This window comes from Vigna angularis, chromosome 1 (assembly GCF_016808095.1).
Source record: "Vigna angularis cultivar LongXiaoDou No.4 chromosome 1, ASM1680809v1, whole genome shotgun sequence".
NCBI classification, from domain to species: domain Eukaryota; kingdom Viridiplantae; phylum Streptophyta; class Magnoliopsida; order Fabales; family Fabaceae; genus Vigna; species Vigna angularis.
In genome coordinates this window covers 9,013,975-9,030,491 of record NC_068970.1, presented here as the reverse complement: position 1 = coordinate 9,030,491, position 16,517 = coordinate 9,013,975, and the positions used below count along the sequence as shown (strand labels likewise).

At 34.8% G+C, this 16,517-nt stretch overlaps 1 protein-coding gene across 2 annotated transcripts; it reads left to right on the top strand.

The window, feature by feature from the left end:
- The first annotated feature begins 2,920 nt into the window (after nucleotides 1-2,920).
- On the top strand, nucleotides 2,921-12,683 carry LOC108323796 (serine protease SPPA, chloroplastic). Of its 2 annotated transcripts, XM_017556547.2 has the most exons (13): nucleotides 2,922-3,350; nucleotides 3,442-3,625; nucleotides 4,666-4,803; nucleotides 4,997-5,167; nucleotides 5,246-5,349; nucleotides 5,653-5,720; nucleotides 6,365-6,531; nucleotides 9,523-9,592; nucleotides 9,904-10,058; nucleotides 10,619-10,724; nucleotides 11,744-11,831; nucleotides 11,915-12,058; nucleotides 12,144-12,683. In XM_017556547.2, exons 1-13 carry the CDS (start codon nucleotides 3,012-3,014, stop codon nucleotides 12,372-12,374), a joined length of 1,965 nt encoding a protein of 654 aa, XP_017412036.1. In that variant the 5' UTR covers nucleotides 2,922-3,011; the 3' UTR covers nucleotides 12,375-12,683. The 2 variants fall into 2 exon arrangements, with proteins under 2 accessions (XP_052726007.1, XP_017412036.1); XM_052870047.1 differs by lacking the exon at nucleotides 4,666-4,803 and having other exon boundaries at nucleotides 2,921-3,350.
- Nucleotides 12,684-16,517: the final 3,834 nt, after the last annotated feature.

Here is a 16,517-nt window from a genome sequence, read left to right as displayed (position 1 = left end):
TACTAAAACATTTCAAATATATATTTACTTGTTTAAATTTTAAAAAGATATTTGTGACATATGATCTTGAGTCCATGTTACAAATATATATGGAACTAATAAATTATTTTGATAATATAACAATCATAAATAGGACACAAGTGTTACGTTATTGGGTTGTTTTCATGTGATGAGAATATAATTAAATAATGTAAATTATTACGTCTTATTTTACTTTTTGTGGAGAAAGATCATATTAGTAAGGACTAAAAGAGTTATTTGGTGAAAGAAAAATCAAGCGAGAGAGAAGGAGATAAAGTCTTTTTCGCATAACAAAAAGTTTGTATTGATATTTTTATTGTTGTAAAGTCATTCACTGTTGGATCGGGTTGATTTTTGGACAGTAAATTCTAGACATATAATTCTTTGTTTTAATCGTCAATAGGAGGTCTAGTTTGAGAGAAAATAGTTGTTCATCTCTATCTTGAAAAATTTTCATTTTCTTTGTTCTTGTTTGTAAACATTTATGTTTTGACTGATTGAAAATATCATTTGGTGTTTTTTATTGGAGGCTATTTTGTGTTCTATCATTGATTATATTGATTTTTTCTTTGGTCTGAATGACTTGTGATTTTTACCCTTACATTAAATGACTTGTAATCATTTTGTGTTTTTTATTGGTATCTCTTTATTATGTGTTTTTTGTTTTATTTGGTTGATACTCACAATGCATGAAAAGATATTGAATTTTCCTTATGTTATTATTTTTTTAAATTTATTATAATTTTTAACCCTTTTTTACATCACCAAGTCGAAGGAATCACCCTAACCCTAGATTGGGAATCATCAACCACAACAACCATATTTCATATCAAACTCAACGTTGCGATGAGTAATATGTCTTATTATCCTCAACGACCAGGATAACAACTTGTTCCATTAGCGATTGCACGTGCTCAAAGTGAATCATCTTCGGATGAATTAGTAAAGCAAATGGCAACTCACTGCATCCAAATCCAGTGGAGAATAGGAGCCATAATTCAAAATTTGGAAAATTAGATTGGACAAAGGGCTACTAGTTTGAACCAATTGCAGTCTCGTGGCTTTAAGCTCCCAGCCCAGCTCCCAGCCCAGTCTTTCGTAAATTCGAAATATGTCAGTACCATTACTTTGAGATCAAGTAAAATCATTCAAGCACCTAATAATCCATAGTTTGATGAAGAAGAAAAAAAAAATCCTAACATAACATCAGACAACCTAAACAATAGGTTTAAGACAATATCAGACGATAGGATTACATTGTCTAATGGGTCAAATACAACTATAGGAGATACTGTCCAGCAAAAAGATAATTATAAACATGTCTCCTTGTGCAAGTGATGAGCAGCCATCGTCCATTCCCCTTCCTTTCCCACAGAGAATTGACCAGAAGAGTAAAATGGTGGAAGAGATGGATAAGGAGATCATGGATGCCTATTAGAAAGGTAGAAATTAATATACCTTTGTTAGAAACTATCAAGAAAATCCAAAAATATGCAATTTTTTTAAAGGATGTGATACAAAACATAAAAAATGTAGTAATTAGGTAGTCAATTTGGAGAGGAATGTTTATGTGCTCATAAAGAAACTTATGTAGTTATTATTGAAAAATGTAAGGATCAAGGTTCACCATTCACAGTAGTAAATTTGACATCTTAGGGTTAGAAATGTCTATATAAACGTTTCACAGTCAAAAGAAACACCGTCACGTGTTAATAGACACTAATTTAATTTTTCATATAATATTCTAGACGATAAAAATGAAAAACAAATATAAGTATTTTAAAATCTCACAAAAGAAAAGAACATATAATTAAGAGTGTAATAACATGACAAATACATTAGAAATCTAAAAAAACTTGTCGAAAATTATTTTAACAAATAAATTTTTTTACCACTAAAACTAAATTAAAAGAATAAAGAAATATATATATTTTTATTTTACCCCAAAATAAATAAAAAAATTATGCAATTAAACAATAGAAAGAAAATAAAACATTATCGTATAAACTATAAATAATAAATAAAAATATTTTAAAAAATAAAAATAATTTAATGTGTTATATAGGAATATTTGATTTAACGAAATTAATAATAACATAATCATACAATCCAAACAATATATAATTAAGATTGTGATGAAACAAAAAATATTTTAAATATTTGAATAAATTTTATAAATATATAAAAAATCAAACTATTAAGAAGTAAAAAAATTATAATAACAATATATGTATAACTTTTAAGTTACATGATAAATTAGGTATATTTTACAATTTAAACGAAAATAAAATAAATATTACGAGATAAATATATATTAATTTCGTCCCATATCAATGTATGAAATCAAAATAAAGACAAATAATACTTATGAAAAGAAATTTATTTGCTATCTCATATGATAGTTTGTAACTTTGTCCAAAATATTAAACTGGATAATTTAATTGAACGTTAAAATTTATAATTACTATCTATACTATTAATAAATGAATTTTTATTATTTCAATCTCATTTTCTATATAACTATTTTTTAAAACAAAAGTAATTTGTTTTAGCATTTTTATACATTGAACGACAATTTATTTAAATTTAACTATTTTTAAATTAAATTAATTACTTTACTATTTTTTGTTTGAATAACTGTTTATTTAAGTTTAATTATTTTTTAACCTAACATAATTCTCTTACATTTAAGAGTCTCTTTATTTAAATTTGATTATTTTTTTAAATCCAATTAATTATCAACGTTAAAAAAAGTGGACACATAGTTTTTGAATAAAAAGCATTCTGGTTTGAATGAAAAGAAAATGGACACGTAGTTAATATCTCCTATAAATTCAGATTATTTTGTAATTCTTTTAATAAAGTAAACTATAATATAAATAATAAAAAAATTATTTCTTCTTCCCTTTTTTTGCCTTGAAATTTCTGGAATTTCCCGGCTTTCTTTTCCCTCCCAAGTTTTGCCTCAGGGAAGCGGCAAAGTGACGGAAATGTCACGGGCTCGTATTGCCGTCCACCGCTTCCGCTGTACCTACGCCGCATTATCGTCGATCACCTCATCTTCATCTGCAGTTACACGCTTTCAGTTCCAATGTCCACAACAACATCTCACGCGCGCATCCCTCCCCTTCCACTTCCACTATCGTTATTCTTCGTCTGTCCCCAAACAAACCTTGAACTGTGGTGTCGAGAATTATCCGAGTGGAGACTTTGATTTCACGCCTCTCACTGGCTGGAAAAAATTCATCGTCAAGCTCAAGATGCTAACGGCCTTACCCTGGCACCGGCTCCGATACGGCACCGTTTTGACAATCAAGTTGCGCGGCCAGGTTTCACCCTCTCAACCTCGCTTTTCGCTTAGCTCACAGTATTGTTATGTTAATAACTGTTTTAACTATTTCGCGTGGTTCTTCACTTTAGGTATCGGATCAGCGGAAGAGTAGGTTCTCTCGGGGATTATCTCTGCCTCAAATCTGTGATAATTTCTTGAAGGCAGCTTATGATCCTCGAATTTCCGGTATCTATCTCCACATTGATATTTTAAATTGCGGCTGGGCAAAGGTTGAAGAAATTCGAAGGCACATATTCGATTTCAGAAAGTCAGGTGTGTGAAATTACTGTTACGGTGGAAAAAAAATGTAGTAACACGTATAATTTACGTATAACTATTTTTGTAGTTTACAATAATTTTATCTGCCAGGGTCAAGTGAATAAGTTATGGTGATATACTGATTGCCAGTCTGTGTGGTTTTAATCACGTATCCTCTAGAGGATATTCAAAAGAATTATTTACTTGTTTAATGTTTTTTTTTCCAGTATGTTGTTAAAGTGCAAACTGGTTAGCATTTGTCTGTTGCCTGGATCAGTGTGTTTTCTCTTCTACGATAGAAAACTGATGCTTGTGGTTTTCTGAGGCAATAATGCAACTGAAGTTTGTGCACCTCGAGTGAGGATGCATGAGAGTATTAAGTTTAATTAATTGCTTATTCGATTAACCTTTATCATGTGAGGGCTTAGTTGTGTGTTTGTTAAACTAGCTGAAGCGTATAAGCTGTGAATAAGTATTTGGTAAAATGAACTAACAAGCTAGCCAATTGAATTGAAAGTGTAAATTAAAAAATGTCATAAAAGGACATATTTAGTTATTTAAGGTAAAGAGATATTCCAAATAAACTATCGTGAATAAAAATGAAAAATATAAAAAAAAAGTTAGTAGCTTATAAGCTAGCTTATTTTCATAAGCTGCATGAAGTAGCTTGTGTAAGCTAGAAATTACTAAATAAACTCTTGTAACAAACAAACTTTGGATCAAAATAGCTTATAATCTAGTCAAAGCTGCTTATAAGCTAGTTAAAGCAATTTATAAGCTATTCGAGTGACTTACCATCTATTATAATTTTTACCACGAGACTCATTGGAATAAGCTAAAGAAAGAGAGCTTATTTTGATAAGCTATACATGAAGCATGCTGAACTATTTTCTTAAGCCAAATGTTGTCCATATATAAGCTCTTCCAAAGGCTTTTTAAATATGGTAATTGGTGATACTAAATATGTACAATGTTATGAATCATCTAATATCTTGGTCCATAAGCTCTGATCTTTGCCAGTTACGGGCAGCTTTGATAGTTCATGATGCTTGTAGGAAAATTTATTGTGGCTTATGTCCCTTCCTGTCGAGAAAAGGAATATTATATTGCAAGTGCGTGTGAAGAAATATATGCCCCTCCAAGTGCTTATTTTTCTTTGTTTGGATTGACTGTTCAGGCTCCATTCTTCAGAGGTACGCGGATTCTGCTTTTCCTTGGGTTGTTTTTCTGGACTAATGTTCTTTTAGTTCTTGGTGCACTCTACTAAATTATTTAATAAAAGTTTTAAAACTTTGGGCATGTTTTCAAATTAAATAGACCCTTAAGTTCTTTGATGACTATAGTTGGCCTAAAACTAATTATTCATGGTATTTATTAATTCTCTAGGTGTTTTAGAGAATCTTGGAATTGAACCAGAAGTAGAAAGGATTGGCAAGTACAAAAGTGTAGGAGATCAACTTACCCGTAGAACCATGTCTGAAGATCATCATGAGATGCTTACTTCATTGCTTGATAATATCTATACACATTGGCTGGACAAAGTCTCTGCTGCTAGAGGTGCAAGTGTATTTAAAGACCAACTTGAAGCCTGAATCAATAAATTAACTTTTTTGAGTTTCTGCATATTCTATACAGGAAAGAAAAGAGAAGATATTGAGAACTTCATAAATAAAGGTGTTTATCAAGTAGAGACACTTAAAGAGGAGGGCTTCATATCAGACATAATCTATGAGGATGAGGTATGACTGATTACTTGCATCTGTCAGACTGATCACTTGCATTTGTCAACCTGCTAACTGATGGCATGATTAATATAATCATATAGAGTATGGCAATCTCATTTAATGGAAAGCTTCTGAAAAGGGGTTTTGTCCAGCTCCTTTAGAGTCTGTTGGTTTTATTTGCTACATCAGTCAATTAACTTGTGAAGCGTACTTCATTCATATGTATTGTATTGATAATTAACATCGGTGAACAATTCTGAAGGATACTATCAAGGTGGACCAACACTTAAAAAGATAAGAAACAATAAATGTTTGCAGGTTATTACTAGGTTGAAGGAGAGACTTCAAGTAAAAACAAATAAAAATCTGCCTATGGTTGATTACAGGTAATTTTTTTTCTTATAGAGCCTCAAAAATCTAATATGGTTTACATTGAAGTATGGCATTTATTCAGAATAGAAAAAAGTTAACTTCAAAGTTTTCGACAAATCCTTACTCAAATAAAAGTTTTTCTGACTGTTAAAATGTTTGTTCCTTTGTCTCATTTTATTTCCGTTTTCAGAAATTTATAGTTTGAAGGCTGTAATAACTTGCATAATCAAATAACGTTGCCTTAACTTTTACCTGTTTCTTTATTGTTTCACTCTTATTGGGGATTAACCTAGAACCATGGATTCCCCTCCTCACCCCTGCATCATGGGGGAAGGTTTTATTTGATCTTTAGGTTTTGACTATGACAAGTCAGAATCTGATTCCATGATTTTAGTTATTGCTAGGATCCAATTGCAAGGTATTAGACTTGAATCCCACATCGGGCTCTCCATCTAAGATAGCTAGCTTTTGTGATGTAGTCATCCACCATTTATTGGTTGCAAATGAGCAGCTCAAGTGGTGATACTAACATTGCAAAATAAGACTTAGTATATCGCATCTTGTTTCCCAACAGATTAATAATCTGAAAATATTTTTCATAAATTAAAATAACCTAAAGACTCAGCCATATGTTGATATTTACTTTCCTCAAATGCAGAAAATACTCCGGAGTTAGGAAATCAACTCTTGGACTATCAAATGGTAAAGATTTAATAGCCATCATCCGAGCTTCAGGGAGTATTCGTCGTATTGAGAGTCCACTAGGTGCCCGTAGCTCAGGTATCATTGGAGAGAAGTTAATTGAGAAGATACGCAGTATAAGAGGTACACTTAATCTTATGGAGTTACCTTCTTTAATTCGATAGAGTCTTTAGTGGTACATCATACCTATTTTGGTTTCATTAGAGTCACATTATTAACAATTGTCATGTCACTATAACAAGCTGCGGCAACTATAGCCTCATCCCACCCAATGAGGTTAGTTGCATGAAATCAAATGTTGTCATTCAGCTTGATTAAAAACCAAATTCCCTGTGATATTATTCTCTGTGATCTAATGATTTCTATCCATCTCCTTTTTCCCTCACCCCTTGTTCATACAGTTAAAATCCATGTGATCTATTATTTTCATTGGAGCCTCTTGTGACACTCTTTGCACATGCACAAACCATCTTAACTGGTTTCCTGTCATGTTTCCTTTCATAGGTTGCATACTAACATATTTTTTTATGTATAATCATTATTGTATGTTCTTATTTCTTGTGTGCTTCTTAAGATTTTCATTTTTTGATGCTTCCGATGTATCTTTGGTTGTGCCCCTTTAAAGTTCAATTTAATAAAAGTATAATTGTTCGGATCATGTAACAATGAGAATTTCCCGTTGAGCTTGGTAGAAACATTGTGGTCACAAATAATCACTGGTTTCTTTGATCAGTTTAATCTCCCATCTTGTTTATTGTGTGTGACATTATTAATTTTCCAATCATTTTGTAATAAACATAGAAACTTGTGGTACGACCTCTCTAAATTTTACTTCCCAATAATTTATCTCTCTTTTACTTAGACTGGAATGCATATACTCTATCTTCTAATCAAAAGAAAACCGTTTCATTTTTATGCTTTTTCCTACAAATCTCAAGTTTAGAGTTAACCTCTTTCCTTATTTTTTAATTCCTTAATCCAAACTATATCATCCCACAAAAAAGTTATAGTTAGAGATAATATTTTTAAATGTCCCTAACAAACCCATTCAAGACTATTAATCGAGTAAAGTCTTGACGTATCAATCTTTATAGAATGGCCTCAGTCTTGCTTCTAGGATCTCTCATACTAGTAGTTACAAAATTATACATGTACTTGTAACTCGGATGTAAGCCACACGAACACTTTTGTTTTACGAAACCTTCAACAATACTCATTTGACTCTTGATCATACGTATTTTACTATTGAATCAAAGCTATATGTAAGCATTTTTTTTTGTTTCTGTACTTTTCAATTAACACTGTTGAAGATGAATAGCTTTTTGTTGTAGATCTTCTTGGCATAAAACTAAATTGGTTCCCTTCAATCTTAATCTCTTCTTTAGTTTATGTTCAATCACATTTTCTCATAATTTTATAGTGTGACTCTAAAGTTTATCTTTTTGTAATTTACAAATTCTGAACATTTCTTGTTCCTATATATAAACCCCAAATTGCTCCTTTTTTACATTTTTGACTTTCTTGTTCCTATATATAAATCTTGTTAACTTAGTAAGTCAAGTGATACCCTAATTTCGTTCGCAATTGCAAACTTAATAGGAACACCATTAGGATCAGCAACCTCCTTATTTATCCATCCCCTTTAAAGGCTTCTTTTACCTGTCCAACATGAATTCATCAATAGTAAACCAAAATTTGTTCTTCCTTTTGCTTAGTTATTCTTGCATATTAGAGGTCAATCCTTGTTTATTATTGAAAACCTGATAAAAATAGTTTTTCTATCCCTCTGATATTTTCATCTATATGTAACCGAAAAATTTCCCTCTTCATCCTTAGTACATCTTGGTCCAAATCTTTTGATTTTCTTTCCCTATATACTTCTTCATTCTTTAACCCTAAATCTCAGTAAAACTCTTCAAAGCTTTGGAGTCTGCCTCAGTCACAGTTTCCACGGTCTCTGTTAGGTTCCTGGGTTTGGAACCTAACAAGAAGACACTCAAAAGATAGAAACAATAATGGAAGAATGGATTTTTCTATTATTCCAGTAAAAGAATCCTCTTTACAAAGAATGGTCTGCGAGCATAACCTCCCTCTAGAGAGCCTAACCTCCCCCCTCAGGATGACAAATCCTGTTAGAACTACAATCAAAACAATCGACCCCCCACTACAATTGTTTATTTGCTATTTATACAGCCAATAACCCCGCCCTTCCTAACTGCCTTAGCAGTTAGGCATTTAATGTTTTATTCCTTTTCTCGTAAACTCACCATCTCCTAACAGTCTCCTTTCTGTCTTTCTAGTGTCTTACCTAATTTCAGCATTATTGCATACATGTATGGCCTTAAAACACTCATTTTTGTTTCTTACTTTTCTTGAATACTTACATTCCATAACCAAGATTGCTTATCTTGGTTTGAAACCTTTTTGATTCACTAAAGATTGGTCTAACATCCCTTCCTAACTTTTGTAGACATCCCATCCCAATTGAGGTTAGCACTACCTTGATTCCCAATTACCTTCCTCCAATAACTCATTCTTAAAGTTAACGCGGTTCTTTAGAAATATGGTTGTCCCCAAACATTGACAAATGATTGTACGTAAGAAACTGCCAGAACAAGCTCAGGGAGTTCTTTTAAGTTTTTCAACTAAATGGGCTTAAGAAATAAGGTTTCTGTCTCTAGAGACTTTGACAAATGGTTGTAAAAAGGAGGCTGTGAGAACAATCTTAGGGAATACACTCCTTTTATGTTTTTGCAGCTAAAAATGAGGCTTTAGACGAATAATTTCCTTCGTATGTCTGATGTATAGTTTGGCCGAAACCTGTTTGCTGGAGAAATAGTAAATAACAAATGAGATCTTTGTCCTTAAGTTGCACGATGTATGCAGTGGGAGTTAATCATATTCATTTAGGTAACTTGAGTGAGTATTAAACGGCAAGGTGCAACTGCTCTGTTTGTTTGTAGGACCAAAATATAGGGATAACATTGGCTATCATTTTTCATATATGACGCTGTTTGTCAAACATGAAACATTTGGCCTATGATATTGATCTTTATTCTTTTTGGTTATATATTTTCATAGTTTGAGGTCACACTGAGCCTTCTTTTTCCTCAGAGTCAAATAAATACAAGGCTGCTATTATCCGAATTGACAGTCCAGGAGGGGATGCCCTTGCTTCTGATTTGTAAGTGCTGGTAGATTACCCACTGTTCAAAATTCATTCTGTTAAAGTGACATACAATAAGGTTGGTTGAATACATTTAAGAAAGATTTATACAACATCAGTAATACTTTTTTTAAGGATTGTACTATAATTTTTTTTCTTCATAATTTCTTTCAGATGATACTTTTAGTTTTAGAGTAATTAAGAGGGCTTTAATGATCTAGTGAAAATGGAAATACGTGTGATCTTTGTCATGAAATTATGATTCTAATTGCAAGTATTTCGGTTAGTTTACTTGTTTACTAATAAAGCTTGGGTGTCATGATTTGCAGGATGTGGAGAGAAATCAGGCTTCTGGCTGCCTCAAAACCAGTCATTGCTTCAATGTCTGATGTGGCAGCAAGTGGAGGGTACTACATGGCAATGGGAGCAGGAGTTATTGTGGCAGAAAGTCTTACCTTAACTGGTTCAATTGGAGTGGTCACAGGTGAACCTTGGTGTTGCAGTACGAGAGACGGGATTTATGGATGATAAATTTAACTGAAAATAATAATATAAAGTTTAATAATTACTACGAACCCACATAAGCATGCTGTATGGTCGACAATGCTGATCTCTTTGTTAAAAACTGAATTGGCATTTCTTAAATTTAGGAAACTAGTGATTTAGACTCATAATCTATAGCTAGATGACTATAATGACTATTGCTATTTTTCCCTTTTAGTCAAATCTAAACTCTTCTTGAAAATCAACTTAGAAATGTCTATATGCATGAATTTCTGTTAACTCCCACCCAGGAATATGTATAGCATATTATGAGTTGTGTCTATATGGTAATATAATATAGCATTTTATGAAGAAAAATGTAGCAGTCTGTAGGATTATTTGAATGATAACTGATTTCAACCAAAGGAAATTGTAGCTGAAACGAAAGTATTTTGTTTGAGCTCTGAAATAATGAGGGAAACATTGTAATTTTATAAACAAACAGCGCTCCAAACATCGTAATCTAACAATTTGATTATATGATAACAAATATATTTGTAGGAAAGCTTAACCTTGGGAAACTCTATGAGAAGATTGGCTTCAACAAAGAAATCATATCAAGGGGTAGATATGCTGAGCTGCGGGCAGCTGAACAGCGTTCATTTAGGTAATGGAATTTGTTATTGTTCAGTTATCAAGATTTTAGGGCTGTAGAGAGTATTAACCAGCGCACTGGGCCATCTGATATCTGACTGCGAGGCACTGTCTGTTTGAGAATGGAAGACATAATGTATCGGTTTGAATGGTATCCAATGTAGTTCTAATAAGCTGATAATGAAATTCCATATTTGTGGCGGTATTTGAAATCCTTTCATTTAACACGGTTCTGGGTTCAGTGTACTCATTTTTTTAATTCAGTGATTAGGATTCCAATGTATCAGTTGATACCGGTATCAATTATATTCTTCCTTTTCAGTATCCCTTAAAAGAGCATATTGGGGGTATTAATGACTTTAGGGGTGCAAATAGTTGAAATGTATGATGGAAACATGTACACTTCTTTTCCAAGGACTTGCAGTTGCCCTCGTTGTCATCAATGCAGCTGTTCCCCTACTGTAAGTTTTCTAATCTGAGCGAGCGGAATATGGCAAAAGAAGTTAAATACGCAGAACATTCATGCTGCCTCTATCCTCTAGGCTCTTCAGATCACCCTAAACATGTCCAGGGCTTGCTCGCAGTGTTGGAATATTATTTTACTGATGCTAATGCTGATTTAATGAGTTTTTTTTTTTCGTTTTATATAGCCTGTTTGTCATTATTGCCTTGCTTTTTAGCTTCCACTTATGCTTAATCACTTACACTTTGTTCACTTGAATGAATTTGGGGAAGAGTGATTGAATGAATTTAAGAGGATTTGAAGGTAAACTTTTGTTTATTTGAATGAATTTGGAAGTAAATTTTTTTAATCTGTCACATCAATCAAATTGTACACTAATTCTTACAAACTTTACTTCCAAATCCATTTTCACTTACCTCCAAATCCACTCAAATAAACAACAACAAAATTTACCTTCAAATCCATTCAATCACTCTCCCTCAAATCCATTCAAGTGAAAAAGCATTAGTTTTGGTTGATTGGAGGGTTGGTACTCATGATCATTCTCTCTCTTTCTCTGCTACATACAGACCAGATGAAGCAGAGCTATTTTCCAAGTCTGTTCAGCATGCTTATAAACAATTTCGAGATAAAGCAGCCTTTTCTCGATCTATGACTGTACGCTTTAAATTAAACAAGCTATTTTGCTGTCTTTCTGATCATCTTTGTACATCGAAGTTACCATAAGTACTTGTTACTAGGTAGACAAGATGGAAGAGGTTGCACAGGGGAGGGTTTGGACTGGCAAGGATGCAGCTTCTAATGGTTTGATTGATGCTATTGGTGGCCTTTCTCGAGCTGTTGCCATAGCAAAATTGAAGGCCGGTATACCTCAAGATAGACAGGTTGGTTTTGATAATGGCTTTGTTTCTAGAGTTGGTATGCTTTACACTTCAATTGACAGTTTGATTTTTGTGCTTGATCTGTCAGGTTACTGTTGTGGAGGTCACCAGACCCAGCCCTTCTCTGCCCGAGATTTTGAGTGGTCTAGGTAATTCTCTCGTTGGAGTAGACAGAACTTTAAATGAATTACTACAGGACTTGACATTTTCCAATGGAGTCCAAGCACGGATGGACGGAATCGTGTTTGAGAAATTGGAAGGATATCCATACGCCAACCCCATTTTGGCATTGATGAAAGATCATCTTAGTTCCCTTTAGTTGTTAAGTATTAAGTGTTTTTCCTGTTTGTGTTTTTCATTGTATAGTGTGAGGTATGCTTATTTGAGAGAGAGAGAGAGAAAGAAATGGAGGTATGATAGATATAATATAATGTAATAAAAAGAGAAATAGAGAGAATAAGTGTCAGATAAGTGTTTGAAGTGTCAGATAATAGAGAGAATATTACTGTGAGAATATCTCATTCCGATGTTTCGTGTACCATGAAAACTATGTTGTCTCCACATTTTTAGAGAAAATTTCATTCAAAAAACAAATTAGAAGTTATGCTAATTTACTCGAACGCAGAAATTATTTGGACTTCAGGGTTTGATAAGGAAAAGGTGAAAAAGAAAATAAGAATTCCTTAACCAATTAAGTATTTTTAATTGCGTTATAAATTAGTGTAATTGTAGATTCATATATTTGAGCTTTATACTTTACCTATAATCCATGTTTGAAATGAGTTTCCGGGTTGAAAAGCAATTTAAGCCCCCAAAGCTTGCATATAGAGTGGAATAGACAAGAGTATCAAAATGGGATTGTCTTGCAATAATATTAAAGAAAAACATTAATTTAATTTTTTGATATTTGTTATAGTTGTTATTTGCAAATTGATTATTGATAAATTTTCACTATTTGTAACTTGCTAATTGAGTCTCAATATAACTTAACAAATATAATTATTTTTACCATATAGACAATGGTCAATGTGGCGTATTTTTCACGTGTTTTTTGATGTGTTGATGTTGGTGAAACATATAATATAATTAAATTACTTAATAAATTTAGTTAATTAATTTTATATATCAACTCACAGTTAATTAATTAATCATAATTAATTATGATAATAGTGTTTAATTAATCCTAGTTAACTGATTTTACCTTCTTTACATCTTCGCTTTCTTACTAACCAACCTCCTTCTTTCAAACTAACTCATTATCTACTAAACCTTAAATTTTAATATCTAAATCCTAAATCCCAAACTCCAAATCTTAAACCTTAAATCCCAACCCGAAACCCCAAATCCGAAACTCAAAACCCTAAATATTAAATCCAAAATCCGAAACCTTAAACTCAAAAATCCAAAAACACGAAACCCTACTTAAACCATAAACTCAAAACTCCAAAAACCTTAAACCCTAAATCATAAAGCCTAAACCCTAAATCTTAAACCATAAACCATAAATCTTAAACCCAAAACCCTAACCCTAACTCTAACCCTAACAAACTTACCATCTAAACCCTATAACGAATTTAGCCTATAACTAACCCTTACCCTCTAACTAAATCATCCTCTAACTAATTGACCCTCTCCCTTTAATTAACTCTCACTCCCTCATCTTTAACTAACTCACCCTCACCATGAACAAACTCACCATCTAACTAACTAACCCTTACCATCTAACTAACCAACCCTCACCATCTAACTAACTCACTTTCTAAATAACTCTCACCCTCTAATTAACCAACCCTCTAACCAACTCCTTCACCCTGTAATTAACCCAACCTCTAACTAATTAACCATCACCATTAACTAACTAACCCACCCTATAACTAACTCACACCTTAAACCCTAAATCCTAAACCCAAAACCCTGAACCATAAACCCTGAACCTTAAACCCTACCCCTACCCCTACCCCTACCCCTAACCCTACCCCTAACCCTAACCCTAACAAACTTACCATCTAAACCCTCTAATGAACTTACCATCTAAACCCTCTAACGAACTTAGCCTATAACTAACCCTTACCCTCTAACTAAATCATCCTCTAACTAACTGACCCTCTGTCTTTAATTAACTCTTACTCCCTCATCTTTAACTAACTCTCCCTTACCATTAACAAACTCATCATCTAACTAACTAACCCTTACCCTCTAACTAACTAACCCTCACATAACTAACTCACTTTCTAGCTAACTCTCACCCTCTAATTAACCAACCCTATAACCAACTAACCTTCACCATGTAATTAACCCAACCTCTAACTAATTTACCATCACCATTAATTAACTAACCATCACTATCTAACTAACTAACCCGCCCTCTAACTAACTAACTCTCCCCTCTAACCAACTTCTAACTAACCTTCTCCCTCTAAATAAGCCACCCTCTACCTAACTCACACACTAAACCCTAGATCCTAGACCCTAGACCCTAAACCTTAACCCTAATCCTAACCCTAACGAACTCACCATCTAAACCCTTTAACAAACTTAGCCTATACCTAACCCTTGCCCTCTAACTAACTCATCCTCTAACTAACTGACCCACCCTCTCCCTTTAATTAACTTTCACTCCCTCACTCTTTAACTAACTCACCCCCACCATTAACAAACTCACCCTCGCCATTAACAAACTCACCATCTAACTAACTAACCCTTACCCTCTAACTAACTACCCTCACCCTCTAACTAACTTACTTTCTAAGTAACTCTCAACCTCTAATTAACCTACCATCTAACCAACTAACCCTCATCATGTAATTAACCCAACCTCTAACTAACTAACCATCACCATTAACTAACTAACCATCACTGTCTAACTAACTAACCCTCACCATTAACTAACTAACCCACCCTTTAACTAATCAACTCTCCTCCTGACCAACCTCTAACTAACCCTCTCCCTCTAATTAACCCTCTCCCTCTGATTAACCCACCCAAAACCCAAAACCCAAAACCGTAAACCGTAAACCCTAAATCCCAAAACCGTAAACCGTAAACCCCAACCCCTAAACCCCACATGCGGAACGGTCCTTAGGCCGTACGGTCCTCCCTACCCCATAGGCCGAATCCTTAGGCCAACCACCAGGCCAATCATTCTGGCCGACCACATGGTCCAGACCGAACGGCTATTCCTAAGACCGAACGGTTCTTCTTACGCCAACACCAGGCCAATTACCCCGGCCGACCATCCATATTGACCGACCATCCCGGTCGAATAGACCGCATGATTATATTACAAACGATAATAGCTTATTAAAGCCCCTAATGGAGATTAAGGTATGATTGGGTCGTCATCAGGCCCACGAAAGGTAAAAGTCCATTACAACCAATATAAATAAAGGTCTCAGGTATGACTTCCACCAGGTTGCATAATACATGCTATACTTGCTATAATAACTGCTCGGTCACTTTATTGACTTGAGTGTCGGAGTGCCTTTGACAGGTGTCCGCCCGCCCGGCTTGGAGAACGAGGAGGGAGAACAAACACTACATCTGGGATACAAAGAAGAGGAGAGAGCTCGATCGGTCTTCGCCAGCATGTCCAGTCCTCAACAAACAGGTAATCGTCCAGTCTTCCACAACTTGGAGCGCTTGAAGTATTTATGTGGCCCGTCCAATCTTCAACGTTCGTCCGGTCATCAAGGTCTGCCCTGTCTTCGGCACAACATGGAGTGTTTTGAGCGTAGGACGTCCTCAAACCTTATACCCGAAACATTTTGGCGCCCACCGTGGGGCCGAGCTAGTATTCCCCATATTAGCCACAAGGAACTAGTGAGTGGTGCCTCAAAAGAAAGTCAGCTCAATTTTTCGGCCTCTCACGCTCGGCCTCGAGTACCCGACAACTCGGCCACTTGGCCTTGTTCGCACGGCCATTCGGTCTCCACTTTCCTACCGTTCGACCTCCAAGGTAATTCCCCAAACCTAGCCTCGCAAGTACTTAGTCAAATCTGGCATCAGGTGTTCGGCCTCGGCTTCTCGACCTTCCGTGACCCCTACCGTTCGACCAAATCTGACCTTAGGGACTCGGCCTCCAAAGGCCTCAGCCGTTCGGCCGTGGTAATCAGGTACTTTCTTAAACCAGGCCTCCAGGTACATGGTGAAAATTGGCATCAACGTCAGATCATTTGGCCGTAGGGTCTCAAGTACAACCGGCATCCGGCCTCAACGTTCAACCATTCAGTCGTATCTTGACCTTCCAGGTACTCTACAAAACTTAGCCTCACAGGTACTTAACCAACCATTCGGCCCCTAGTGTTCACCCTCAACCAGTCGGCCATACTACGAGGAATCTCGGCCGAAACGTATCAAAACCCAAGTTGATGAACGGAGTTTCACTCCTGTCAACTTGGTCGGGTGGTGAACGACGAGTTCTTCCCAGAGAACCACTGTCACCCGGTTACTACGGAAACCCAAG